This window comes from Pomacea canaliculata, linkage group LG5, assembly GCF_003073045.1.
Source record: "Pomacea canaliculata isolate SZHN2017 linkage group LG5, ASM307304v1, whole genome shotgun sequence".
NCBI lineage: Eukaryota > Metazoa > Mollusca > Gastropoda > Architaenioglossa > Ampullariidae > Pomacea > Pomacea canaliculata.
The window spans coordinates 18,408,047-18,435,401 of record NC_037594.1 but is presented as its reverse complement, the minus strand read 5'-3'; the positions used below and the strand labels follow the sequence as shown (position 1 = coordinate 18,435,401).

At 43.2% G+C, this 27,355-nt stretch overlaps 1 protein-coding gene and 1 long non-coding RNA gene across 9 annotated transcripts; one reads left to right on the top strand and one right to left on the bottom strand.

The window, feature by feature from the left end:
• Window positions 1–101: 101 nt before the first annotated feature.
• LOC112564138 (globin-like) lies at window positions 102–25,392 on the bottom strand. 8 transcript variants are annotated; one of them, XM_025238748.1, is made up of 5 exons: window positions 25,251–25,386; window positions 19,284–19,505; window positions 4,026–4,252; window positions 2,785–3,010; window positions 102–1,895 (listed from the first exon to the last, which is right to left on the bottom strand). In XM_025238748.1, the coding sequence occupies exons 3-5, from the start codon at window positions 4,193–4,195 to the stop codon at window positions 1,752–1,754; spliced, it is 540 nt and encodes a 179-aa protein (XP_025094533.1). In that variant the 5' UTR covers window positions 4,196–4,252; window positions 19,284–19,505; window positions 25,251–25,386; the 3' UTR covers window positions 102–1,751. The 8 variants fall into 8 exon arrangements, with proteins under 8 accessions (XP_025094533.1, XP_025094536.1, XP_025094535.1 ...); XM_025238751.1 differs by lacking the exon at window positions 19,284–19,505 and having other exon boundaries at window positions 25,251–25,392; XM_025238750.1 differs by lacking the exons at window positions 19,284–19,505; window positions 25,251–25,386 and adding an exon at window positions 9,771–9,901.
• Window positions 9,875–16,134, top strand: LOC112564140. The gene is made up of 3 exons (XR_003099156.1): window positions 9,875–10,008; window positions 10,584–10,911; window positions 14,375–16,134. It is a non-coding gene; the product is annotated as an uncharacterized LOC112564140 (long non-coding RNA).
• Window positions 25,393–27,355: the final 1,963 nt, after the last annotated feature.

Here is a 27,355-nt window from a genome sequence, read left to right as displayed (position 1 = left end):
TAGTGTTCATTGGTTAATTTAATAAGAGTATGGATACAGCGTCGTAAACTGTTGCAAACACATCCACGAACACAGCAACACAAGTGAACAGAGGAGACATGTCTACCAAAAAGCACGTTTATTTATGAAAGCTCTGTATATTATTATTTACTGATGTACACTGGATGATACATGTACAATTCGAGGATTTTAACAATCGAATTTATGACATCGAAACTACAGAAAATAATCACCAAACGGAAGCAAGCCAATAAGTAAAAAAAGTAGTTACAGAAAACAGAACAGAGGTAAACTCACCACCTGCTCAACAATGGGAAGTGACAAGATGTCTCACGCAATTATCAAATCACTCAGCACGCACACTGGTCAAATGAAAAAAAAAATCCATCCATTGTAGTCTCTATACAGAGAACAAACTTTTAGGCCGAATACCCATTATTTTGTAAAGTGTTTCAGCTGCAAGTGAACAATAACTGAATTAAGCTTGGCAAGGCGACCCACACCCTGTAAAAAACATGCCACATCCAGAGAAATGTTACGTGTGCCAGAGCCGAGATCTGAACCCAGGACCCACGGTACTCCCGAGTTTCGATCACCAGCGTTTGATTCGTCCATCGGACCGCTGCTGTGGAAAGTAAAAGTATGGAGAGAGAAAAAAGCGTGTGGAGTGGGGTGGGAGAGAGGGGGTAAGACAAGAGTGATTGAGTGAGAATAATTACAGGTCCCTGTCAGTAAACACAGGCCGCCATCAGTAAGTACAGATCCGCGTTTTCTTTAAAAGTAAAAGAATCAATGAAAGCTGCTGGAAAAATGTCGATTAACAGCAAAATGTTCGGAAAAGCTTCGCCCATAAAATGAAGAAAACAGAGGAGCAGGTACATGTTGAACGGTGATTAGTGAGAGTTATCGGATTGAAACCTTTTGGGAAACAAAACAACAAATTTAAGACTGTGCGTGTGTGTGTGTGTTTGTTGGGAGGGAGGCAAAACTATCACATAGCTGAAACATTCGAACACTTGCAAACAGGAGTTTCACTTATTTACTTTCTGACAGGCATGTTACACAGGGAAGAAAATTATTATCGGTAGTGACGATGAATGCAACATCTTCATTGTCTAGCTGCACCTTTAGTTACTGGAATCCTGTCACACGTGGTTACAACATACTTCCATATGTAACACTACAACGGGCGATATGCTCTGGCATTAAGATAGTCTACAAACAACAACTGCCAACACCCGATGTCGTCACGGATTCTAGAGACGATGTCAAGTCCATGTCATGGGGTGAATACGGTTCCAGACATTTCCAGACATTTATATACACGTATGAGCCTCTGTAGAAGACGACCAAAGGTATTATAATGGTAATGTAGATGTAAATACCAGCAGTATGTAGTAATGACCAGAGCAAAAAGACGAAGAATGAATGAAACAAAATACCCTATTATATAAAGAAACCAATGAAATACGTTTTGAAAAGCGATATTAGGTTATATTCCAACATAATAAAGGTATGAAGACAATGTACTACTTATTACACCGTTTCGGTAAGAGTCAAAGTGAATGTTTAACCGCAAAGATTTTTTTTGTTTGGTCTCCTTCCGGTCCACGATTTGTCCGAACGATGAACTCTACTCAACTGTCTGCAGCATCACGAACTGGAGGTCACTTCACATTTGATCATCACATCCAGATTAGTCACAATGATACTTGAATTTAAACCTGCAGGTCAGAGGTACAGCTGTGCAGTCACGTGTTCTTCTGGCGCTCTTCCTCCGCCTTCACAAGAGAGTTCATGACCCCGAGCAGTTTGCTCCACGACTGCTTGATGAAGGGAGTGGCGTTGGAGCCGGCACGAGCATCCAAGAACTTGGGAAACATTGCGGCCAGTTGCTGAAACACATGGCAAAGCAGAAGCTGGTGGAAATAAAGTTTATCTTATTGGCCGAGAGAAGAAAAGTACAGTGCACCTGCTGTTGCTAGCAGCAACAGGGAGAAGAAAGGTTTACTATGGGTGATGAAGAGGGCGCTGTACTTTCGAGTGCTCGATCTAAGGCAGGGGTGGGAAACGTCCTACCCGCGGGTAGTATGTAGCAGGCGAGGGGGATGGGATGAATTGGTGAATTGTATAGAGACGAGAGCTGAATCAGGACAGCAACCTTCTCTGTATTAGCGACAAGGGCTAACAACCGTTGCCCACTGGACCGTCCACAGCAGGTGAGGAACGAACTTCAATATGCGAGCATTTTTCATAGCAACAGCGAATTATAAGAAAGATAAATTTTGAGGGACAAGCAGTAGATAATTTTGTATGGCCCACAAATTATGTTAAAAATCTCCAAATGGTCCTTCTAAAAAAAAAAAAAAGGTTCTCCACCCCTGACCTGAAGGTACAGAAACCTTTAGTAGACGTAGAAAACTCTTGCGGCAAAAATTTCTTATTTACATCGCAAACTTTCTATTTATTTATATGTAGATCAGCAGAAGCTTGTTTGTGTAACACAAAACTGCCATTCTATGTTAAATGAAAAAATAGGAAAAGATGGCCAGTCGAGACAGCAAAAAAGATAAAAAGTAATAATAAAGAAAGAAAACAAGGATAAAACTGTAAAAAAAAAAAATTAGCGAAAAAGAAAATGAGAAGAAATAAAATCAGAATTTTTTTTAATGAATAAAAGAAAGGAGAAATAATAAAAGTGAACAAAAGAAAACAATGAGAGCAACACAAGTCACACTCATTGCCGTTGGTGGCTGACACTCGGCGATAAGGAAGGACGCTCACCTCAAAGTACTTGAAGCCTACGTCACGGGCCACGTGATTGTGCGCGATCTTCTGCACGAGGAGAGCCAGCTGGTCAGCGTCGTCCAGGTTGTCGACCAAGGAGGCGAAGCTGTACATGACGGTCAGCGAGTGCGAGTACATCGTCCGGTCCTTGCGCAGGGTGGCGGCGTCCATGCCCTTGAAGGCGCTGAAGAAGTTCTGCATCTCGGGGTACTCCGTAAATAGCCTGTGACGTCACAACAAACAGACGAGCTCACCTTCGGTGCTAAAAATATTCGTGGGGTGCACCTTGTCTTCTAATGACAGGGTAAAGGTCAATGCAAGATTTGTATCGGTTGAAATTCTTGACGTCCCAATATTTTATGTTATCTTATCTTGCTACCGAGCAGTTTCGTGTTCAGGTTTTTCAGTGTCACCTGTCTGCCACACGTTGCTCGGGTTAGCTTACCTGTGTCTCGTATCTCGATTCCCCACCTTGCCGCCAAACCTCTTATCCACGAACACGAAGGTTAAAGGTAAACAACTCGACCTGCTCTGACCTATTTTCGTGGTCTTTATCTCGCCACCCAGTTCTCCCTTCTCTCTATACCGTTTCACCTGTGGTCTATCTTGGTGTCGGTATCCCCCAGTTGTTTTTTTTCCTTGGAAATAATAGTCTTGTAAAACACTATCCAATTTCCTATTGCCTTTAATGAACAGAAAATCAAATTTAGAAAAAGGACGAGAACTGAATGGGCACAGGTTATAGGTCAGGTGAGCTTTTAGGGTGAAGAGGGGAGGGTGTGAAGAAAAATATAGAGTAGCAAACTGGGAGAGAAAACAAAAATCCATGCAGGTTTAAATGGACAAAGGAATTAGTTCAAAACCTACTTACCAAAAAGGAGATAATAAAACATCTCTTGTTTGTCTGCTTAAAAATTAAAACGAGAAAATTTTATGTACACAGAAACCTTATGAACTAAACAGACAAATAAACATAACCATTATTCAAAGGGAGCATGACAAGCTCTTATGAATTAAGGTCGCCTACGCCTGTGGCTGGAAAACCCTCTCCTCCACCCCAGCAGCTTCATTAGCAGAAATGGATACCCGAGTTATCAGGGGAGGTAAAAAGCGGAAAGGTTGGATTTCTGGTTTGCCCGGGAAAGGATGGACTGTATTAGTTCCCTCCCCTTGCTGCCATGTGATGTAGGACTGTATTTGGATTTTTAAATTGAGTGTAGAAATCAAATAGTACATACATCACAAAAAACTCCACTCCGTTGGTTCTGAGGGCCTTCTTGCTGGCCAGCAGCGCCCAGCTGCTTCTGATGGCCTCCTTCTCCTTCGCTGTCAGGCCTGTGGCAGGGTCCACCACGTCGCCGTCACTTCCGCCAAAGATGGCGGAGTAGATGCTGTTAACCATGCCCATGGTGAGTAGTTGGTTACCTCACGCTTTGCACGCAGTTACTGATATGTCAAAGGTCATCTGAAAATAGAACAATGCAGGTGATTTGATGGAACGAGGGACCTGATACTATGTCGGCTAGAGTACTACTAGCGTGAAGAAAAACACACACACACACTTGTTAGCGAACAACACATTCAGGTCATGGTGTGCCAGACCCGAGATCCGAACCCACGACACCCTGAACCACTAGCACCCGTGTTGGCCATCACATCAAGAAGACTCAATCACAGGGTAGCCATTGTTGTCAGCTCACTGTTCATGCAGGCACCGGTCACCACACCTGATGTTCACTGTAGCTGAACTGTGTAATATCAGTGCACACTATTCACCCATTCACTCACATCTTCACGAGTCGCATCACAAATATTTTCACTTCCTCAGCAGCCTGCCAGCAACCGGCCAACGGACAGCACCGCTTCACCTTGATGTAAAGGTGAGTTCACCTCTCCTCCTCCTCCGCGTCTCAGTACGAACACTGCGCAGATGCCACACAGTCCCTCCAGCCCCCAACCCCCTTCCTCACGGCACCGAGTTATCTCCCTCGGAACCGACCTGCCACTTCCTGTGCTTTTCCGCATGCGCTGGAGTGACGTAATGAGTGGCTGGCGAAGATAAGTGGGCGGCAAGGCCTCAAGGGGAAGTAGTTATCTCTCCTGCCCACCGCCGGTCCCTGTGTCATTATGCTGCTGTTGTAATCGTTGTACTGAAGGCAGCACTAACCACAAAGCTTCACACCACACTGTACATGGATCATGCAATTTTATATTCTCTCTTCTTTCCATTCTACCCCTTCTTCCATCCCTCCTACCCGTTGTTTAGGGAAAACCAGCGCCGAAAGTCGAGGCTGTGACCAAGGAGGTTACGCCTTTAAACGGGATTATGAGGCTGCAGGAACACAAAGAGTGAACAGGCTCAGAAAAAATCGTTCTCTTATCTGAATTTCTCGTTTTTGTTGCTTTTTTAAACAAAATGGAAAAAATGGGCTAGAATTAGGGTTAGGTTAGGATTGTGTAAAGTTTAGGGTTACTTTGCTTGTCACACCACGCGAAACCAGAAGCGATGTCAAGACATTTTGGAAGTTTTTCTAGAATGGACATAACTGTCAGAAGAACGAACAAACCAGCAGCTCTATTACAGCCGAACAGCTGCCAGACCTATCAACAGGTGAAACAGGTGTCACAATCATCACTGTAATGGTCAGAGAGAGAGAGAGAGCTATAAACACATAAGATAACCGAGCCGATACAGAAAAGTTAGGTAAATGATAAGTACAGAAATAATTAGCTTAGTGGACCTAGAGGTTTTGTATAAAGGTGTGCGAGGTTTGGACTGATTATTGGTGCACGTGAGAAGCAACACGCACCTGGCGATGTGGGACAGACAAGGTGAGCGACGCGACAACCTGCACGCGCTGTGGGAGAACAGAGGTGGGGAGGAGGACAGAGGGGTGGGGTGAGTCCGTGGACAGCGAGTGTGGCCTCATTTCTCTCCACGAAGCGTGCAGGACCAGACATCTGAACTCTTTCTACAATTTTGTTGTTGTTGAAAACAAGTCTACTTTTTAAACTTTAAACAAACACACAATGTCCTAGTCAAGCAGCCTGCGCAGCATCGTGAAAGGTGATCACACCTCACCCCAGGAGATTGTCATCTTCACAGCCAGATGGCGCGCTGGTGATTGTTCAGTCTATTAACGGGTTCACTGTTCAACTTAATTCCCTCCGTGACGTCATACACCTTCGGTTACCGTCTTTTCCGTTGCTTCTTATTAGTGTAGACGTGGAATGTTTGATTCAACGTTTTGAAGAAGAACCTCGGTAAGTGGACCTGACTAAGCTCAAATAAAATAAACTGCTCTAAACTGAACTACTTGCATACACTACTAGTCTATGTGTACTATACTGGTTCAAAATGTCGTCAACAATAATGGGCAACAAACCTGCGTTGAAATCGATGAATCAAAAATAAATAAGTCACACCAACCAAAATCTAAAGGCGTCGACAAAGTGTTAGCAAGCTCGTCTACACACTCACACAAAGAGAGAGAGCATGGAAGGTGCGAGTGAATCTCAAATGACACGAGCCACGTGGTGCTGTACATACAGGCGCCATACGCACGAGAGAAACAGACTTACATCACGAGGAGTAGAGGTGACTGTAGAAGTACTCACAGTCCAGAGTGGTCCACTGAACCTAATACTCTCCAGTCCAGAGTGTGGCCAACTGAGCCTAGTCACACCTAGGGGCAGAGTCCCGCCGTCGTCTCGCGGCATGCGGTATCTGCACTGCAGGCGGGGCAAAGGTCGCGGCGACTGCTGCAAGTGGCGAGCGGGCCAAGCAAGGGAAGACAAGCCAGTCTATGAGGTCAGGGAAAGTGTGCAACGAAAGATCATGAATGGGGACAGGGCCACCCGACCAAAACGGGTTTTGCCAACCCGAATATGAAATTAAGCTTGAAGGTGTTCTCAGGTTATTAGTTTCTTACAAAAAAGTGGAGTCGATTTGTCATTACATATTGTATACAAGAACTCGTGAATTGATATCAATCATGACCCTTACCCAATCAGAAACCGACATTCATCACATCATGGAAAGCTAATACTTTTCATCCTCACGATTTTTCATTACGCAAAAAAAATTCCATTACCACCCACAGAGTACAAAGAAAAAACGGAATCATGGGATTACAAACAAACAACACGTGTGGAGGGAGAGGGGAGATGAATGTTTTAATGACGGATCATCTAGGGGAGGTCACTCCCACAACCAAAGTTTCGGGGACGATGTGCAAGAGTGACTGCCGTTCTCATGCGAGTCAGTCCCATCTGTAGGGCTTAACCTTCACGCCGCTTTCATCTTGCCTCGTACGGCGCAGTCACGTACCGCTCATTATCCCAAGTACTTCCGGAAAAAAGGGAGATAAATGATCGGGACAGTTGTGAAAAAGTTGCAAGGAGTAGACCAGCGCGTGAGCATGAACGAACAAGAAGAGGACAAACAGAAGGAAAGGGAGCGAGAAAGGGTTGAAAAGGTGTGAAAGGTCATATCAACAGATTTTGTGTCGATCTCAAAGATTTCGTTTGGAATCTGTAAATTTTTTTTTTTACATGGACGCAGACAGACCCGCAACTCAACCCTCAAGCACATGACGTTTGTTGGGCAAGGTGAGGGTAAAGGTTGGACAGATGGCGAGGGTGGATCACACGTGCACGTGCGCAACATTACGTTACACGTTCATACGTTATCCCGTGTATGGGGTGTGAAGCTTGTACCCTTTCCCTGCTAAACAACCGATGAAAAGTGTTCACACCACTCACAGCTTGCACGTGCGCAATGCAATTTGTGTGGTTGCAGTGTTCAGTTTATTTTCCGCGATTTCAGTCAAGCTTTTGTGCGACACTGTCAAGCAAATGCCGTGAGAGCACGATAAGTGTGTGGGTCAGTTCAGTCACACCTCACACTGTACAGTCACACCTCACACTGTACAGTCACATTTTACGGTTTCATTCTTTACTTCATATTCCGTATCCGAAACTGTTTCTTGCCCATAACTTTTTGTAAGTAGTATCTATATATATATACATATTATATTATGACGTATTATGAGCATTTATATTTAAGAATGCTGTGGATTGGTATACCAAGGTTTACCTATAAATGTCCTTAAACGTCCTTCTTGCCTTCGCACTTCATCGAAAAAAGAAAAATAAAGCCTTTGCCAACCTACTTCCGGGAGCACTTTTAACCCAAACACATAAAAGAACAATGAATCTTTGTATAGTGGTCGCCTTTAAAATTAATCACAGACAACATAAGAACATTTATATGACTAAAATATCGACATCACTGGGAAAAAGTGGCACTGATTCACTTTTTTACGTGGACGACACGTACCGAACCAGCGACATACCAGAACGAGGCTCATCGCCGTACTCTACTGTAACTAGTAGATGTTATTGGTCTTGTACACTCATACAAACCTACCCCAAGGGAAGTGTAAACAATTTTTTTAATATTTTGGTTTTCGTTTTCTGAATGTAATTCACTCGCGTGTGTCTAATTTCTTCCTCCTGACAGACAAGCACTCTGCGAGTGCGAGCATCCACCATGAACTGCGCATGTCTGTCGACGCTTCGCGGAGCAACAAAATAAATAACACAAGCAGCAGTCAGCCTCGTATTCATCTACTGGCGGGTTACAAAAACAACAAAAGACAGCAACGTATGACAGCAGAACAATGCGGACAGGGTAGGTGGGAGGTGGGGAGGGACAGAGGAGGGGTAGCGGCGTGCGACTGCCAGACGCTGCACTGACGTTCAGGGGAGGTTACAACGCGGGCGTCAACAGAGGGCGCTACGGTTACCTGCGGAGTGAGGTCAAGGACGTGTTGGGAGGTCGTCAGAGAGAACAGTTTGTTGACATTTTTGTGCTTTCCCGAGTACTTTATAGACAATAAAAAAGTATGTTGAAAAAAGTCACAAAAAATTCCACCCCAACCTTTAAGACATCCTCATTAGAACTTCTAGAAGTTTCTGTTAGCGCCGCCATAGAGTTAAGAGGATCGAGGTCAGGTTGTTTCTGCCCAACTTATGAATGGTACAAGCTTCGCAAAGAATGTTCTTTCTTCTCTCTCTGTAAACAAGTGTTGCTTTTACACAGCTTTCTTTGCCTTAACTAAGCACAGCTTTGGAAAACATCATCACCATGGTTATTACTAACATCTTATTCTACCTTAGGCTTGAGCCTCGATGAAATTAAACAACAATAAGGAGAAAGACAACGAAAAAAAAAAAAGACGATGATGATAGAAGAACAGAGGACAGTAAAGAAAGAGAGACAGACGCGGAGTTTAAAATTATGACAAAAGCTTAAAGAAGCAAGTAAGGACGGAAAATCTTGGAATACCGATGACCTGAGAATTAATTGAGACACAAAAAGATTTCAACAATGGGAAAACCAGTAAATGGAACTGTGGCATGTTTGCTGTAGTTTTTTTTTCTCCAATGACTCAGAAACTTATATAAATATACAAATAAAGAGCGCGCGAATGGTAATTAAGCATAACAGACCTTCTAACGCTGAATAAGCATTCAGAGAGTTCGCTAAGTGCAAGTTCATTTTACGAGTTCTGAGTGCAAGTTATAATGATGAGTAATTAGGCTGAAGGAACAATAAGTAAGCGCAACACACAGTAATTAGTGTGTATGTGTGTGTGTGTGGGGGGGGGTGAGAGATGGGGGGGGGGCAGGCTTGTAGTGCACCTGATATAGTCGTGGTGTCGTGTCGTCTACGTTGTAAATGATAACAGCGAAAGAGCAGAAATAATAGAAAAAAAAAACCCAACGCTAAGCATAGATGTTGGAGGGGAGAATGTAAACAATAAGAGAAAATAAAGGAGATAAGTAAATCAAACGCCTTTCCTCTCTTTCTCGCATGCAAGAGCGCATGTACACACATGATTTCTAATCATTTAAGTCTTTAAGACAATGATGCTCACGAGCAATCACTCACTGCTGGCGAGCGTCCGACCTCTCACCTGATCCTCCTCACAGGTAGACCTCGGGTCTCGAAGTCTCGTCCTTTTGATGTACAGACGATATCACCAACACCAAGACACACCACAGCGAAACGCTGTCCCCTCGACAGGTGAGCGACTTGTGATTCTCCTCACGACGAGCGCAAGGTGGGACACGAGGTGGGACACGGTGACAGCCAGGTGAACAGAGGGTCCTTGTCGCCTACACGTGTCAATGTTTCACCTTTGTCGGCCGCAGGTAAGTGTATGTCTGTGAGTGAGTACAGTGTGCATACAGCCAGTGAAGGCCGTGTGTCGGTGAGAGAGAGACATGAAGGTGAACAGGACATTTGTGACAGGCTGTTGGAGAAGAATGTATTGTTTTCCCTTTTCATTTGTCCGGGTACGGGGACTTTTGAATACGGAGACAGAGGAAAAATAAAGATAAAACAAGAACAAAAACATGAAGAGCAAGAATGAGAGCGGGACTATGAACTCGCCCTCGTACAATCATTGTTATCTTGCTAACAACACGATGACAATGGAGACATCCAACACCGTCACTGAAGTGGCGATGTCTCCATGCTCAGTCTTCCCACAAACTATTTTCTCTACAGTATCTAGGAGCAGGTAAGGGAAGGGTTAGTGTCCTACAGTTCAGTGTAGTACTGCACTAGAAGGTCAGTAAAATATTCTCCAACTAGGTCAGTGGAATGTTACAGGAGCACAACAATAAATGTTACAGGAGCACGTCAGTGAAAGGTTATCATAGTAGCTCAGTGAAAGACTGCAGGAGCAATATTTTCAAATATTATATTGATATATTTGTTGCAGCATGTCTAAAAAATTTCGGCTAATCTCATGGCTGGGAAATATTGTGGAAGGTCAATGAGATTGAGATATAAACACAACTACAGAAGTAAAGCAACAACATGTCTGTCAACAATAGTGAAAAAGAAACAATAGTGGAAATGAGGCTTCACGATTATCAGCTGTTGCTATCAATGAGGCCCCAGCGGTTTACATTTCGGCTCAGAAGAAAGGACGGAGAGAAAAAAAAACACCTTCCAGGCACGTCGTTATAACAACCAGACTGCCATCTGCTGAAGCAAAACACACAAAAAGTCGTCTGGGAGATAAACATCTTGGACATATTTCTTAGGTTGTCCCTTTGCAAGCCTGCGTGTGTGTGTGTGGATGAGAGAGAAAAAGAGAGAGAGAGAGAGAAAAGCATCTGGAGAAAGAAGCCAGTAGACGAAAAAAGGGTGAAGTGTGAGAAACTCCTTTTTTCAAACACGAAAAAATATCAAATAACCATTTTAAGGCATTTGCATAGTTCGGAAATATGATGTTATCTCTGCGCCATCCTCCCGAACAACTCTGTAAACATCGACAGTTCTCCTTCTCTGCTTCACTGGCTGGCGATGAACATACTTCCCAACTTCTCTCTCTCTCATCTTCCCACCCCAACCCACCCCACCCGACAAACTGCGCCTCAGGCTGGAGTGCACACCACGCCACGGCGCACAAAGAAAACATTACACACGTTCTGGAAATTTCTCTCAGGTCGAGCATGACCCCGACCTCACTGCAATTCAATATGCCAAGACTAATAAATATACGATTGCGGAATATTAACACCGCTCTGACTGCATAACAATATTCCCATAGAAACCTAGTTATCCAAAACCTTTTTTGTGTCTAAAGCTCATTCCAAGATTTATCAACAAATTATTTTCTTATGTTTGTTTCTTGTTGTTTTTTTTTGCATCCGGGGGAAAAATTAAACTTTCTCTCCTCTTTTCTTTATGCTAACTGTGGCAGTGTTGGAATCTCAGCCTGTCTGGGAACACGTCCTACCAAGAAGCAAGTCCCACGAGGTATTGTCACAAACCCACATCTGAAGTCCCACCCAGTTCCAATGATATTATTTCAGAAAAAAACAGAGCACTCAAAAGTTTTAGAAGGTTCTATTTGCTTCACTTGTGAGGTACTGTATATTTGTTTCCAGATGTTAGTTTTCTCTACAGACATTCACAGCCTGCAAAGCTTTCTATCAATCATCTGGCGGCGTGCACAGAAATAAAACATAAGACTGTCTTTCAAAAAAACGCAGCTGGCTGTGGACAAAGACGACGATCAGCCGAAGAGAAGAAAAACATTGCATTTGCCCTTTCCTTTCAACCCTGCTATTCCAGGGCTATCAATGATTTCAGTGTTTACATTAGCTAAGGAAGTGTGAAATGTATACAAAGATAAGCAGGAGAACTGCAGCGAGGAAAACTAAAACTGCGGGTGGAAAAAAATGTTAAAATGGCGGAGAGGGTAAAGTGCACACACACGTGGACAACGCCCGATCTCCAGTTTGTAAGTGGAGGCAACAGACATACAAACATCATTAATGCTCATCATGTATGTGTGAATAGCATTTAAATGGCCGGAGACGTGTGATTGTGTTTTGCCCTTTTGTGTGGCTGACACAACAATTTTCTTATCATAATCTCATTTCCGACAGTGACTGGTTGACATGGCTGGTAAAGGTCTGAGTGCTGCACAACCTGTTTTTTTTTCTTTCAATGACTAGACAGAGCTCAGTGTAAGATACTGCTTCCCTAAATCCGGGTGAGTCCCCCTACACCCCTATTTCCCACGTGTTCTCAGAATACACGCCTACAAACATCATCACGCACAGAGTTCGGTACCGTGACGTCACGTTTGTACAGACCCGCCTAATTAACATATGTTCCCAGCCCTTCCATTGGCTGAGATTTTCACAACGTAAAAGCCTCCATGTACAGCCTTGACGTCAGTGTTGTTGACCTATTTCACTTGACCTTTTAAGAAGTTCACGGTAAGTTTAAACACGCCAATCGACTGCGTTAGTCTAACTTTTCAAATTATAGAGCCTAATGATGAGGAACTTGCTGCTGAATACATTTTCGTCTCATTTTGGTCTCGTCAGAAACGTGCGTTCTCTCCCCTCCCCAACACACACGCACTCACTCACCCTCTCCCCCGGATCGTGACCTTTAACATCGATAACAGACGCAGCCTCCATCACTGTAATCAGGGGCCGCGATCTTGCGATCTATAATGCAATCATGGCGGCTTCGATTTTGGGTGAGCAGCGACATTGGCATTTCCAGAAGGATTGCAGAGAAATTCTGACATGTGTCATGTGTTTTTTCGACTGCCAGGTCTCTGATATGTCGACACGTGCAAAGCTGCTTATGTCTTTTATTCCTTCTTTTTCTCTCTATTCAAGTCAGGTCATGGAAATCTGAACAATAAAAAAAAAGCAAGCCTAGGAAAAGTAAGCTAATGCATGAGGACGTCCATCAGCCTCTGAATCTTTCTTCCACGAATACAAAAGTGTTCATAAAGGGGTGGAATCGAACTCACCCTGACCCCACTCACTGACATGGTGTCGTCTGGACAAAAACCTATCAGGATGTGACTTTACAATACCTCTGCTTGTGACATTTTTGTTTGTTTTTCTTTTCTTTTCTTCTACACATCCAGTGCATATTTTATGACATCCCACTGACTCCACAAACAAGCAAAATATGTAAAAATATAGCAAAGGTAAACTTAAGGACAGCTATTCAAACCCTCCCACTGCAAATGAATAAAAGTGACTACTAAACAAAGAGAAGAGACATTTTAATGTTCAGGTTAATGTTTTAGATAAAAAAATCACCTACCCCTAGTTGTAAACATACTTGATCGCAGAGGGATTTACCATCGTATTGCTCCATTCAACCACAAGGCATTATCAGCCTGAGAAAGGTCGAAGGTCAGTCGGGCTAGGAGTTTAACGAGCTCTACTTGTCCTCTGCCATCGACTATTATTGCCTCCGATATCACAAATACTTTTATTTGCTACCATTCACCATATGAACTTGTTTTGACCTCCCAGATGTATTTTTCTCCGAGGGGACGAATACATCCTCTGCAATCCGATGTTACAAATATTTGCGCTGACATCGTAAATATATTTATTTACTCTGACGGTCGAGCCTTGCCACTCGCCTACCCTCTCTCTCTCACCCAAAGGCCGGGCCTGTCTCGTGGGAAGAGATTTTTTTCACCCACTTCCATCCATGTTTACTACCCGGTTCTTCGTCTTTTTTTTATCTATATTTAAAAATAATGTTTAGACCCCTCGTCATGTGAAACCCTTGAGGTTGAGGGCTGGGTTGGGCCAGTGCCATTGCTGTTCTTGTTACTTCAACAAAGGACAGGACAGGATCGTCTGAAAGGCGAACTTTGCGTGCAAATAATTCAATGTAAGCTCACCAGTGGCATTGCTGACAACAAAATAACTATCAGGTAACCAACCTTACAGGATTTAAAAAAACCACTATCAAAACATTCGTACTCTGGGTCTGTGTTACAACTTGAAATAACACATTCAAGTATCAGCAATACTCAACAAAATAAAACATGTAACCATGTAACAAACAGAATTTAGAGAAAGATAAAGAGCAAGACAGAGAACAGAACACAATGTATTATAGAAGAGTTAAGATGAGTGAGTAAAAACTCAAAGCGTATAGAGAAAATGAACAACAAACAATATAACTGCGATCCCTTAATGATAATAATTATGATTATTATTTCAGGAAACTGTGTCCCGAGACAGTGGCTGAAGCTGGTCGAGCGACAAATTGCTGGATGCCAGTGTTTCTATGTCATCGAGTTCTTTCTTCACCGAGGTTTTTCTTTTTTTTTTTTTTTTTTAGTACAGGATTGTGTGTCTGCAATTTACTTGGATTTGGAAAGCTTTCTTTTCTATGATTGCACTTTTTTTAAAAAGTGCTTGCCCCAACCTTCAACTTAAATATTAAAAAGCCAGCAGAATTTCTTAAACTCGACAGATTGTGATAGTCATGAACGGTATGTTTGTGTGCGCGTGCCTATGTCTGAGCGTGCACGTGCGTGTGTATGCGTGCGTCCTTAAGGAATGCATACGAGGAAGGAGAGAGAGATCAAATTGCAAGAAGATGAAAAATGTTAAACCAGAACAGCTGTCGCCAGACACTACACATCCCTGCACAACACCTCTACAGACATCTTTGTCGCCAGCCACGTGCATGGAGTAGACTGGTCCCAAGCTCTGAGCTGCTATTGTAACATCTACGTGTTCATCAGTCGTCGTGAAAGAAATACAAACAAAAGGAGTTTATCCGTTCTACAAACTATTCCTTGTACAACGTGTGTTCCCGTAGCGCCGTCTGGCGAGGACAACTCCATGTTGTGCTGACCTGGGCCCTGACTTTGGACTGGGTCTGTGGTGTGTTAAAAAACCACTCACCCAACCTTACTCTCTATCGAAAGTCAAAGGTTAGTTGTAAAGACGAGTTCAAAAGTTCAAAGACTATGTCAGAAAGTAAACGAACTGTGTTTAGACGGCGCATGGGATTTTTTTTGGACACGTGACTTTTGAAACCTTTGCGTGAAAACGTTTACAGGTAAACAGCGAAAGTGGCCTGAAGATCTTGGCAGACACCTCATGGGATACGACTCCTGCTGCACAGGTGTTGAGATAGAAGGTAGATGAGGATAAACAAAAGTTTCAAGGCAGTAAAACACACACACAGTCTCTTTCTCTCTCAGACATTCTCTCTCTCTCACACACACACATAAATAAACACACTTGCAAACAAACACATGCATACACGCACTCTCACAGGGTAAAGAAGAAGACAGAGATGAGAGCAGCAGGTGCAGGTTCTGTGCTTTGAATCCCTGCGGCCATGACGACGAGAATAAAACCTTGCGACTTTAAGTCACGTGACATGGGGCTTGAGGCACGTGCGGCGCGAACACGCTGCTTTCTCGCAAGGATGAACGCAGAGCCTCATTCACAGAAGAATTAAGAAATGTGGAATTTGCTGCTAAACATACCGTGTTCCTTACTGCTTGCCAGTTGGGGATAAACAGCATAAAGGACCATTTAAATCACGGATCTTTAAACCACGGATCTCTGCCTCTTCAACTAGACATTTTTTTTTTCAAATCGGGGTTCAAACATTGATCATAAAACCAAATATTTTAAGTGTTCAATAAAAGATCTTGAAACCACGGATCTTCAAGAAACTGGTCTTCAAAATTCACCTTTAAAATACGTCTTAAGATCCCGGACCTTCAGACTGCGGATCTTTAACCCCCCGATTTTCAAACCCAGGTGGACACACTTTGCTGCCCGATCAACAAACGCTAGCCAAACACAGGCCACTTATTAGGAACAGAACAAGGGCAGACAAATGGCCTTCAGGGGACGGAATTACACGAAAATCCTCCAAATTGACGTTCATTGACCAGCTTTCTGGGGTCAATCGATGACCGTTCAGTGCCCTGTGCTTTCGGGTTGAACTGTTTGTGTGTGTGAGAGAAAGAGATGGAAATAGCGACGAGGTTGGGATGTAAAAATTTTGGTCAAGCCAAACCTCTTCCATCGGATCCGGCCACGTGACCTTACAGCATTGCTACTTGGTTCATGGATAACAACAACCAAGGAAGTTATTTCAAGACGATTGCGATCAAGCCCAAACCTTGGTAATACGTATTGTAAGCAACTCTTGCGACCTAAAATACGATCTTTCTCTAATATTTAATTTCCCTGAATTTGCGAACTTTCATGAAATCGAATTTCTTCTGTCTATCCCTATCAACACCTTTTACGAGCTTTGCTGTGATAATTCTGTCGGCGTACTGATTGGCTTACTGCCAGCCAATTAGATTAGCTCTACCTTTGCGTGACCTCTGCGCACTTGCTGAGTGCGTTTATATCGAGCTAAACATGCTCACCTCCAGCATTCATCGTCATCACAGTTTTCTTATCATCGGCTGATTAGAAGAGAACGTTGCGTCGTGAATTTATTTCTTTAATTTAGAAGAGTACACCTGGACTGACCTGAATTTGTACCCTGACCTCACCGAAGGACGCAGCCAATGAGAGACATTGAGGATATGCTAAGAAGGGAGGAGGGTTGCACAATCCAACAACAAGGCCTGGAATGTAGGAATAAAATTAATAGTCAAGGAACAACGAGCCTACGTGACGGTTGCTTGACATGTCTGAGGCCATGACCCCGAGAGTGCGGCTATGAGCTCACCCATAACCTGTGACACGGACCTACAGTCTATACATTTACATAAAATGTAGGTCGTGACCTATGACATGGCTTCAATCTCCGGACTGTCTCGTCGTCAACATTTAGTCCAGTTACACCTGTCCTGAGCCAGTTTCCTTTCTCACAATTGTCTCTCTTGGATTTATTTCTTCAGCAATAAAGAGTCGATGTTAGGCAAATTCTTTCTCATTCTCTCTCTCTCCCACCATCGGCGTTGTAGTTGTCCTTTGCGCCATTTTGTGCAGGTTTTCGACTAACGAGATTTCCAGTAGAATATTTTTTCGGACTTCGTTCTCCAACCGAGATGCCCCTGGGTCCAGACAAACGAACCGACTGTCGCTGTTGTTCCGTCGCCTCATATGTTTAACTCTGCCACCTCCACAGATGATCCTGTCTGTAAGAAAGGACATTTCTGAGGAGGACAGGAAGTGTGACAGACGGGCCCACAGGGAACAAAAGTGTTGATGATCATGCCGACAGGCGTGGTCACAGAATGAATGTCAGACTGAGTGACCTCCTCTCACCGAGGGTGTCCCAGGAGGCGGGCTGGAGAATAGGATGTAATTGCACGGGGCTCGCATTTCCAGAGATGCCAAGAGACGAGAATACACCATGCCACTCAGACATACCAATAAATGTGCCGACATAATGCCAATCAGAGGCGCCGAGAGACGTGTCCCAGAATGCCCGAGATGTCAAGGAAAGTTCATGTAATCCCTGATCAGACATGCCAAGAAACGAACTCATAGAATGCCAGAATGCCAAGAATGTGCCCACATAATTCCAGTCAGAGTTGCAGACATATGTGCCCACATAATGCCTGTCAACACCAAGAAACATGCCAACATAGAAGCCAGGTGTTACCGTTAGGCAGCTAGGCAGCTGAGGGGGGAGGTGGTGCAGAGATGGACTTGTTTGAGGTGGCGAATAATAGTAGGACCTTGTGGACATGGGTACCGTGTCTTTCTGTTTGAAAGAGGAACATGTAGAATAAATTCTATCGAATCTTTTTTGAAATATTCAGGTCTGGTTCTATCAGAAGCCAATAACCGCTCCCTGCGACGCAAGCACTGATGGGCGGGGGTGCTGTTTCCTTTTTTAAAATCGACAAATCGCTTATTGTCTGTACACGAAACACAATCTGTTAAATAATTATCATTCTGTAAAATTTCAAAGAAATGCAAAAAAAGGTAAGCAAGCAGGTTGGACATCCGATCATTATTACCACTAAGTTCTTTGTGCGTTTATCACTCAAGGGAGGACAGTTGTTCATTTACCAACTTTATTCCAAACTCCAAAGGAATTACCGAATAATTTACTTAAAGGAGAAGGCAAGTCAAATCGCGAAGTTAAGCTTAAATGATAGATATTGAAGTTTTAACGCATGTCTGACAAAATTTTGGGTTGTAAAATGATCGTTTATTTACAATCACAGACTCACAACAGCCGCCATATTTGTGGAATCTTTCGCGGGAAAAAAAAACCAAAATGACTCTAATCCGTGACGTAGACAGGGGACAAGAAAATTTTTTTCCCCACAATGCTAAAAAAGTGTCAACAGTGTTGCGACTTGACGAGGAGTGTCGGTCGAGCTTTGCCGCGATACTGTCACCAGTTTTGCTGGTTTGTCCACGTGATCTTCATTGATAGCTTGCAGTGTAAGGGCCTGCACTCTGTGGCAATCACAGCTTACTCAGAATGTCAACCGACTTGTTTGTGTCGCACCTCTCACAAGCAGGGTGCGTGTGGATCACTGGCTTTGTGTGCGAACATTTGTATAACTTCTATTGCAATTATCAAGGCAAGTTACGTCCCTTACTAAAAAAAAAAAAAAATATATATATACAGATTTTTTTTGACACACACACACAATGGTAATGGAATTCTTCTATTTTTCTCACAGAGATCATATGCCTGGCAACTTCTTTCACAATGATTGTCATGTGAAAGCATGCTGTAGCTATACTTTGAAACTGTCGCTGTTTGTGGAGTGTTGCTTTTCATCGCCGTGAACTTCACTACTCACTCACACATCAAACCAGCGCTTGTAACACCTCCACCCGAACTCAAGAGACTAAGTTTACTGTCGAGCTCAACGTTTCAGTCACGTTATTTGAAAACACGACGTGATGGCCACGTTAAATTACCAGACTTGCTCTTTAGACTCGATTTTAAATGAACCATCGAGCTGCAAACCAAAATTTTGCTTATCCGTGATTGACCACATCAGTAGCGATCATTTTAAGTCCAGTCTGTCGTTCGAGCGTTTCCCTTTAAATAAACGTGACAAATAAATAAAGTTGTTTCAAATTGAGAGAAAAGCAAAATGAACACAAATCGAAAGAGCAATAGAGAGAGAGAGCTCACGTGCAAAGGAAGGAAGGTAAGTACAGACCTGTGGCGACGACAGAAGGATGGGTACCCCAGAACAACCGTCCCAAGTGTTAAGCAGTGGCTCCACCTATGGTGCTACGACGACAACCGCGAGAAACACCAACGTTTTCTACGTCGTCCACCCACGTTGCTGTCTGACGTCCGTTCGACCCACCACCACAACCACCGTGTCGTCGCCAGGCGCCCTCCCGACGTGACTGCTGACGGTACAGTTGAACGAGAGCTGCACCACAGGTGCACCGATACATCAAGCTTGACGATAGATACGTATTTTATAGATATGTATGGCATTAATATAGCTGCGCTTAATTTTAGTGATTAACTACTTGTACATTCTTTTGATGACTTTTGCAGTTATAATGATTGCTCACTAAACTGAAAACCTTTAGTTAGTTATAATGGAAAATAGGCAAAAGTTTAGATTTTCTGTGTCAGAAGAAAATGCATGTAAATGCATCCTTTGAAAGCCTTCAAACCTAACACTCTTTAATAAGAATTTAATATTTGAATTAGCAGGACAAGATTGAGGCTTATAATGTCAGCAGGAAAGTAATGTCTGAAAAAAAAGCCTATCACTAGAAAACTTCGAAAGATACCCCTTTTACGAAATACCTATGTTTGAAACCAGGAATGAAAAAAAAACTGTATTGTTTTGGAAAAGGTATTGTTCACAAATCGACTTTCACCTCCACGAGTTACAAAGCTTAATTCAACTTATTGCGATGTGTACGGCTTCCGAATGGTGTATAGATACACCCCTATATTATGGAAGTGTTTCGTGGCTGCCCTGCCCCTTGTAGACGTCCATCCAACAGACAAGTCAGTGAAGTAGATCACACATTTATTTACAATTTTCACCTCCCTCACTCCACAACCGGGGGACTGGGGTGGAGAAGCAGTTTTTCCCAGTTTAAGGATCCGTTTGCTGTCCTCAACATCAGCTGTCATACTAGATACGAGGGGAGAGGGTGCACTCCGCACAGCTGGGGCCGCTTGTACCCCTTCCGTCACCCTGGTGCACTTAGGGAAACAAAAAATAGGTTACAAGGTGGGAACGGATTGTGAACAGGCGAGACGAGCGAGAGAAAGAATGCAGGGAAAGGGGTGTGGGGGTGGCTGGGGAGACATTGGAAAGGGGTGGCTGGGTGGGTTACAGTTGGTGGACAACAACCTATGGTTATTGCGACAGTTATGATGTGTAGATATATGCGGTGAGAAGGCAAGGTGGGAGTATATATATAGACTAGAGCGGGGTAGGGCTGTGGTTTACATGACAACTACGCCGTTAGTTAATACCACACTACCTGCTGCGACTGTTACATTTGTTGTTGTTTCTATCCTGACCAGCCTCTAGTTGTGTTGCTGCGACTGACTTTATTGTTTGATGTCTAGTCTTAAATAGACATCAAGTCTCGTTCGCCGACATCGCAAGCAAACGAGGCTTTGACTTCCGCTCTTAAAGCAAACCTTAAAGCACACCTCTCTCCAAACATGAAACTAGCTGATGAGGGAAATGATATTAAAAATATCAGCCTGTAAATTTTTTTAATGAACTGTTAATTGGCCACTCAATAAAGTTTGATCAGCTCCTTAAAGTTTAGTTATAAAGCATATATTTTTCTTCTTATAGAACAGTCTCTGATTTCACCTATCAGAAAGAAATAAAAAGAAGAGATACTCGTGACAGCTCACCATTGTACTACATGCCTCGTTATCAACCTAAGATGCCGTTCAGCAAACCTGGCAAAAAAAAAAAAAAAAAAAAATGACGGGTGTATTTTACCCCGTGGTATGCTCAGGGACACGTGATCGTAACGAGATGCTAATAGTCTGTGCTCAGGTGAGCACGTAGGGTGTCATCAGACTTAAAACCCACCCAGGGTCACATCAGACATCAAGCTCATCGTCCCTTGCAAGTAATTAGTTTGCGACAAAAATATGTGGACTTGGTTGAATGCACGCAGCTTTTTCCCATCAAAATTCTTGACAGTAGTCTATGAAACACGATAGGCACACCTTTAAAAATACTTGTGCTGATGGATTTTAAAAATATTTTTAATGTTGGTGTGCATTTCAGGACACATAGCAATATTTATGTGCCCATGGATGCATGCAGCACATGACCTGCTTTCTCCAGCTTTTTCTATTAATTATGAAGGCGGGTGTAGTGTAGTTAAAGCAGTGAGGCAGTGAGTTGTCGAGGTGGGCGGGAGGAACAGCCGTGGTGCTCACCAACAGCTTCGGTCACTAAGGTCATCATGAACAAAGGTTGGCGCAGAACCCGGACTCCTACACCGGGTGTGTTGACAGAAGGATGAGTTATAATTATGAAGTAGAGGAAATACATGCTCCTTGTCTGCTCAACTGTAAACCGACACTATCTGTAGGTTAAACGAACCAGCGAACATAAATTTCAGCAGGTGCTTCTCGGAGATACAGGTCTACAATATAGTAACCACACACAGGAAGAGATCAGACTCATAATATGTAACTAAAGCCCTCGGTAGCCTGATTAAGGAATCGTCATTCTACTGGTTAAAGTCCGAGAAATGTAAAACATACCCTCCTACAACCGTGAAGTCAGTGTTTCTACCCTCTTTGTGCTAATGGGGATGTTTGTAGATACCTATCTCGAGAACGGAAGGGGCATGTTTCCCCGAATTTTACGAAACAAACATCTTGTACTGAGTTCTACACAGTGATTAGAAAATAAAAAGTTCTGTATTGTAGTGGACCTTTAACTTATGCATCAAACTTGCGAGACAGTTGAGTGCTTTTAATTCTGAATACCTCTATACTCTAACTAGCTGTGGATAGTAGATAGAAACCTTTTTATCACCTATCGTCGGTACCACTTGGAAAAAAAGTTCAATGTCAGTACATTAGCTCCTGTGTTCAGTTTCCCTGAAAAGCATCCGTTTCCATTAGTGCGAGGTGAACACTCCTCACAAGTCGTTTGCAGCACTCAGCAGATAGTTCCGCCGTTGATGTTGTTATCACGACAATGATATAAATCATGAATAAATAGCTGACTGTCAAGGAGAGAAAGAAGGAGGAGCGAGCGGAGTTCGACTGAAATGTTCCTCAGATATACTTCAGTCAAGAGGACAGGATTTCGTGTTTAGTATGTCCATTAGTATTATTTTGAGGGTCCGAGCCCCAGCCCGTAAACAGGTTCTGCATGCAACCGGAGGCTATTTCCAAGGGAGGAACCTCGTAGTGTCTTAACGACAAGTGCTTAGAAGTCACGTGGTCACTTTATTGTGACAGGATGTTTGTGAAGCCATCAGCACGCACTAGAACTGAAACTAGAAAAAAAAAAGAGAAATAAAAATACCCTCGGGGGTATATTATCAACATTTTACACTTTTGACTTTTCTCATAGGTCCGATGGACTCCTCCTCTTCGACCTCCTCCACATTATCATCTATCCGATCCTTCTTCCGATTCTTCTACAGCAGCAGCTTGGATGCCAGCTAAAGTTGTAACTCGTAGGACCAACGTAAACAACAGGTATGCTCACAACACTGTGACAATCCCCTGCTATGGTCACGTGACATGTAGACAGTCAACACGCAGGTAAGTGAATGTCGCCAGTTATTAAGTTGACACGACAGTGACACGCAGCAGATGAAAGGACAGTTTTGCAGGTTTTTGCTTTACAAAACTCCGATCCGATAGCCGTGACAGCCTTTATACTTACATATATACAGCTGAAAGGCTACGAAAATTAAAGGAAGGGGCCACAACTGACTGGTGACCGAGTTGCGGGCCCTTGCAGACATTTTTGTTTGCTTGCAACTGTACATCTTTGTTTGCTGACAACTATACTTCTTTGATTACGTTCTATTTTCGGCGTTAACGATGGAAAAGGGTCATTTTTGTAAAAAGGTTTTGTGTTTAGAGGTCTGTTTCGTAGATCACAATCTGTTTCCTGAAGGATATTAGGTGTAAATGTCCCCGATTGTTAGTCTCAACACAACCAAGCCTTTAAAAAAAAAAACATTTTCATCCATCAAGCGATCAACACATTTACAGCCATTCCTCCATCGTACCATCTTAAACATTTCACAAACTAGGAACAAGTGTTTATATATACAGTGATACCTCGGTTCTCGAACGCCTTGACTTTCGACCAAATCGGTATTCGACCAGGAAATTCGAGAAAATTTTGTCTTGGAATTCGAACAAATATTTGGAACTCGAACATCCGAACGTCCGTGAGCGAATGGCGTTCATTCTGGCCCATATCAGTGACAATAACCATCCCTCTCCCTCCACATTCATTCCCTCCTGCCATAACAGGTACAGTAAATGAAACACAATATACTGTAACTGTACTGTACACTTTTATTTCTTATTCTTGTTGGACTCATGTTTTTCTACATATTATATACAAATTAGGCCAGTAAATACATTTTCTGAATTAATCCAATTATTTCCTATGGGTTTCATTGAACAATTTGGTTCTATCCACTGTATATCATACCACGAAAACTCAATACATTTTAAAATGTTACGAAATTTAATTACAAAACCCTGATTTCTAACTGAAAGTCGATGCCTGTGAAAAATTAAAATCCTTTTCTGGATAAACTGACGAAGCTTAATCCAACATTTCTGCCACAATGTTTGGCCAACCGTTTGTCTACAGTGCTAGACACCGAGCTCAAGGAGGTTAAAGCACCATGCGATGCCTCATGTCTGCCGCCAACGGTTCCAGGACCCCAGAAAATGACTTCATTCACCCTTTGCAACACCATTTCCTTTCACCACAAATGTGCCACGACGAACAGTCAAGAGAGAAAAATTGCACTTAATATCTCAACAGAACACGGGTTGGTGGGCGGAATAGATAAAAGCCTGAAATGAATTGCAGACGCCGCCAGCCTGCAAATCTGGGGAAGGAGGTAAGGGAACGAGGTGAAGAGGCTAGGTGGTTGGGTGGCTGGCTGGCTAGTGGTGGTGTGGTGGAAATGTGAATGAATCATTACTGTGACACAAAATCTTGAAAATATTACAAAATTTGTATTCAAACAACACAAACTCTTAGCGCCGACATGAAGTGTTATGGCGCTAAGTTGACGGCCAGGGGCGTCCTCCGGCTCCTCAACAGATGTTTCTTACAACTAGCACGAGGGAAGAGACTCACAAGGTGGCCAAGGGAACAGCCTCCGATACTCTCTCGTCTCTTGACCTTTACCCCAGTTTAAAAAAAAACTTCACTAAATAAACAAACCGGATAGCTGTGTGTATGTGTTACAATAAAAAAAACAAACAAACTTTACTACCGATGATAAGACCGCGGTGCCAGCAAATCTAATCCAAAAGTTGATGACATTGACGGAGCACATTATTTGTCTACTGAACTACACTCCCTGTCCACACAACGGCTATAAGTCTATATTTAAAATAAAAAAAAAAAAAGTAGTGGTTGCAGAAAAAGAGGGTTGGGTTACACCTTCGTAACCCATATACCATGTTCTAGGCACAGTGAACTAGTTTCAGTTCACTGTTTGTGTGACCTTTGCCATTTTATTTATTGATTTTTGTTGGGCTGTTATAATGCTGTACAGAACATTTCAGTTGAAATGCCCCTTGACCTTCGACCTACCTCGCTCTTGTCAATATTTTTGAAAAGAAGGACAATTACACGATTGTCACGATTCTCTCTCTTATTTGAATACTTGCTATAAAACACACACACACACCCACGCACACCCACGAACGCACACACACGAACGCACGATGAAAGTGTGGTATCGAATGAGGTAAAGGTAAAGGTCAGCCCCTAACATTTTCAGGTTGTGAGTGGGAGGGAGGTGTTGGAGACCTCGCTTTTCTCGGGACAAGCTTTACGTCAGGCCAGTGTCCATCTCCTCCTCCCTCGTTTTACAATCACACATGGCTATTTACTTGTATACGAGCATCCACGCATCCACCCACACACAGGCACACACCCACTTACCGATAGTAATGGACATCAGACGCACGTCCACCGTTGACAGGACACAGGTCGTAGCGAGATTTTCTTGCAGTGACCTCAGCAAGTCAGCCCGCCAGGTGAGGTCAGTCCCTGCCTTACCTACCCACCTGTTTTCCCAGTAAAACCAGTGCACACGACAGGCCAGCACCTGCTGCATACCTGCGCCGAGTACCCGTGAGACCAGCCAACGTGTCCTACTTCTTCTACCTGTCTACCTGTCTACCCGAATGGCATTTGATGATTGCACGGATATTTTTTCTCTTTCTCTCTTTTTTTATTGTAATGTCTGAGACATGTGCTGTGTGTGTATGTGTTTTGACGAGAAAAAGAGAATGTGTTGATTTTTCGCTTGCTTGTACCCGTATCTGTGTGCATGCTTAGTTTTTTAAAATCTTTTCTCCCATTTCTGCCTCTCATTTTCTATCTTTAGCTTGTCCGTCCACCTATGTCTATCCGTCTGTCTTGTTTCTAAGTAAAGGAGATACTCAAGATGAAATCATAATCAACAAGCATTGATGTAAAAATTGACTTGTGGTACGTGCAAGTCCTCATGTTGCGAGCTGGAGAGTTCGTGCGAGGCGCCCTTTCGCACCAGGTATGCGCTTATCGGGGTGGCCAACGCCGCAACATCAAAACACGCCGACTGTACCACATACCTCCGTGATCAAATGTTTTGTGGAGAGGTCTCGAGAGTGGCTGAGGGGGACTGTTTGCTTACACATCGACAACACCTTGCACAGTCCTTCGTCACATCGATGAATTCATGGGATGGGAGAAGGTTACACTTTTCTCTCTCTCCAGTTTCCTCAGGAAGGTTGGATTCAGAGGGTGCGTGAAGTGTGACACAGTCACAGAAGTCTCTTGTGTTGACGACAGATGACATGGTTGTTGAAGATTAAAAAGAGACAAGAGATTACCTGTGATGGATGGGCAGACCAGAGCTCCGCTACTGACCCTATTTAACCCTTGACCTTTATGTATGCAGACATATGATGTAGTGTCTTCTCAGGACATTGCCAAAGCTAAGAGAACTGTCAAGGGAGAATGAGGTGTTAGAGACCCCAAGAAAGACGAGAACTTAAACAAAATCGAGAAGAAAGAATCGAGGATAGAAGGACAAAGTCAAGGAGTGGCACAACTCACCTGGTTTAGCTTACAGGTGGAGAGTTTTTTTTAAAGACACCTTTTAAAAGTCATACATTAGTAACAAAGAGTAATTTCTTATCTTGTTTTCGACGCTTACGGTCAAAGATAACAAATAGGATATGGGAAACATGGTCACGTGTTAAAAGTGTAAATGAACTCGTCAACATAGTTTATTTGACCTGTCCTTCTGTTTGCTCGCGCGTGTGTGTGTGACTTCCTTTCTCTTAAGCACTCCCCACTTTCGATGGTTCACCTAGCTCGGCTATCTATAATTACCAATGACTGATTTCCTGTCCGAGAACTTCCGTTGTGTCCAACAACGAACGGAAGCCACGAAGAACCCGAGGAGATTGATGGAGAGCTAGACCAAGCTACGATCAAAAGCTGCAGCTCCCTGAAAGCCTAACCTCTGACCTTTCCATATTTCTTGGGGCTACGTTCGAGATCGAAGATGAAAGATTGATTCCCGAACATGTGCTTGCCGCTGGGGTGTACTTCCAAGTAACTTCCTCCTCCTTCTCTCTCTCTTCGACACCAATTCTCCATCATTATGCTCAACTTTGGATATTTTGAAAAGGTGTATATAAGTATTTAAACAAGTGAGAGAAGATGAGCACCGCCCTTACACAAACCTGACCCCGAGAAATGTGAGCTCACCAACGTCTAATTTTCTCAACCGCAAGAAAGTGAGAAAATCAAACGCCTTTCCCCCTAAAACAAACAAACAAACAAACAAACAAACAAACAAACAAACAAACACATTATCATCATCATCCTGACACATCCAACCTCTAAAGTCGAGGGTTTCGTGCGTACTGCATGCACATACTGCTGTAGTAACTTTCCTCACATACGGGTCACAATGTTTTGTATAACATCATGTATGTACTAAAAACACATTTGTTTCACGAGCAGGACTCCTTAAACAATCAACATAGCTG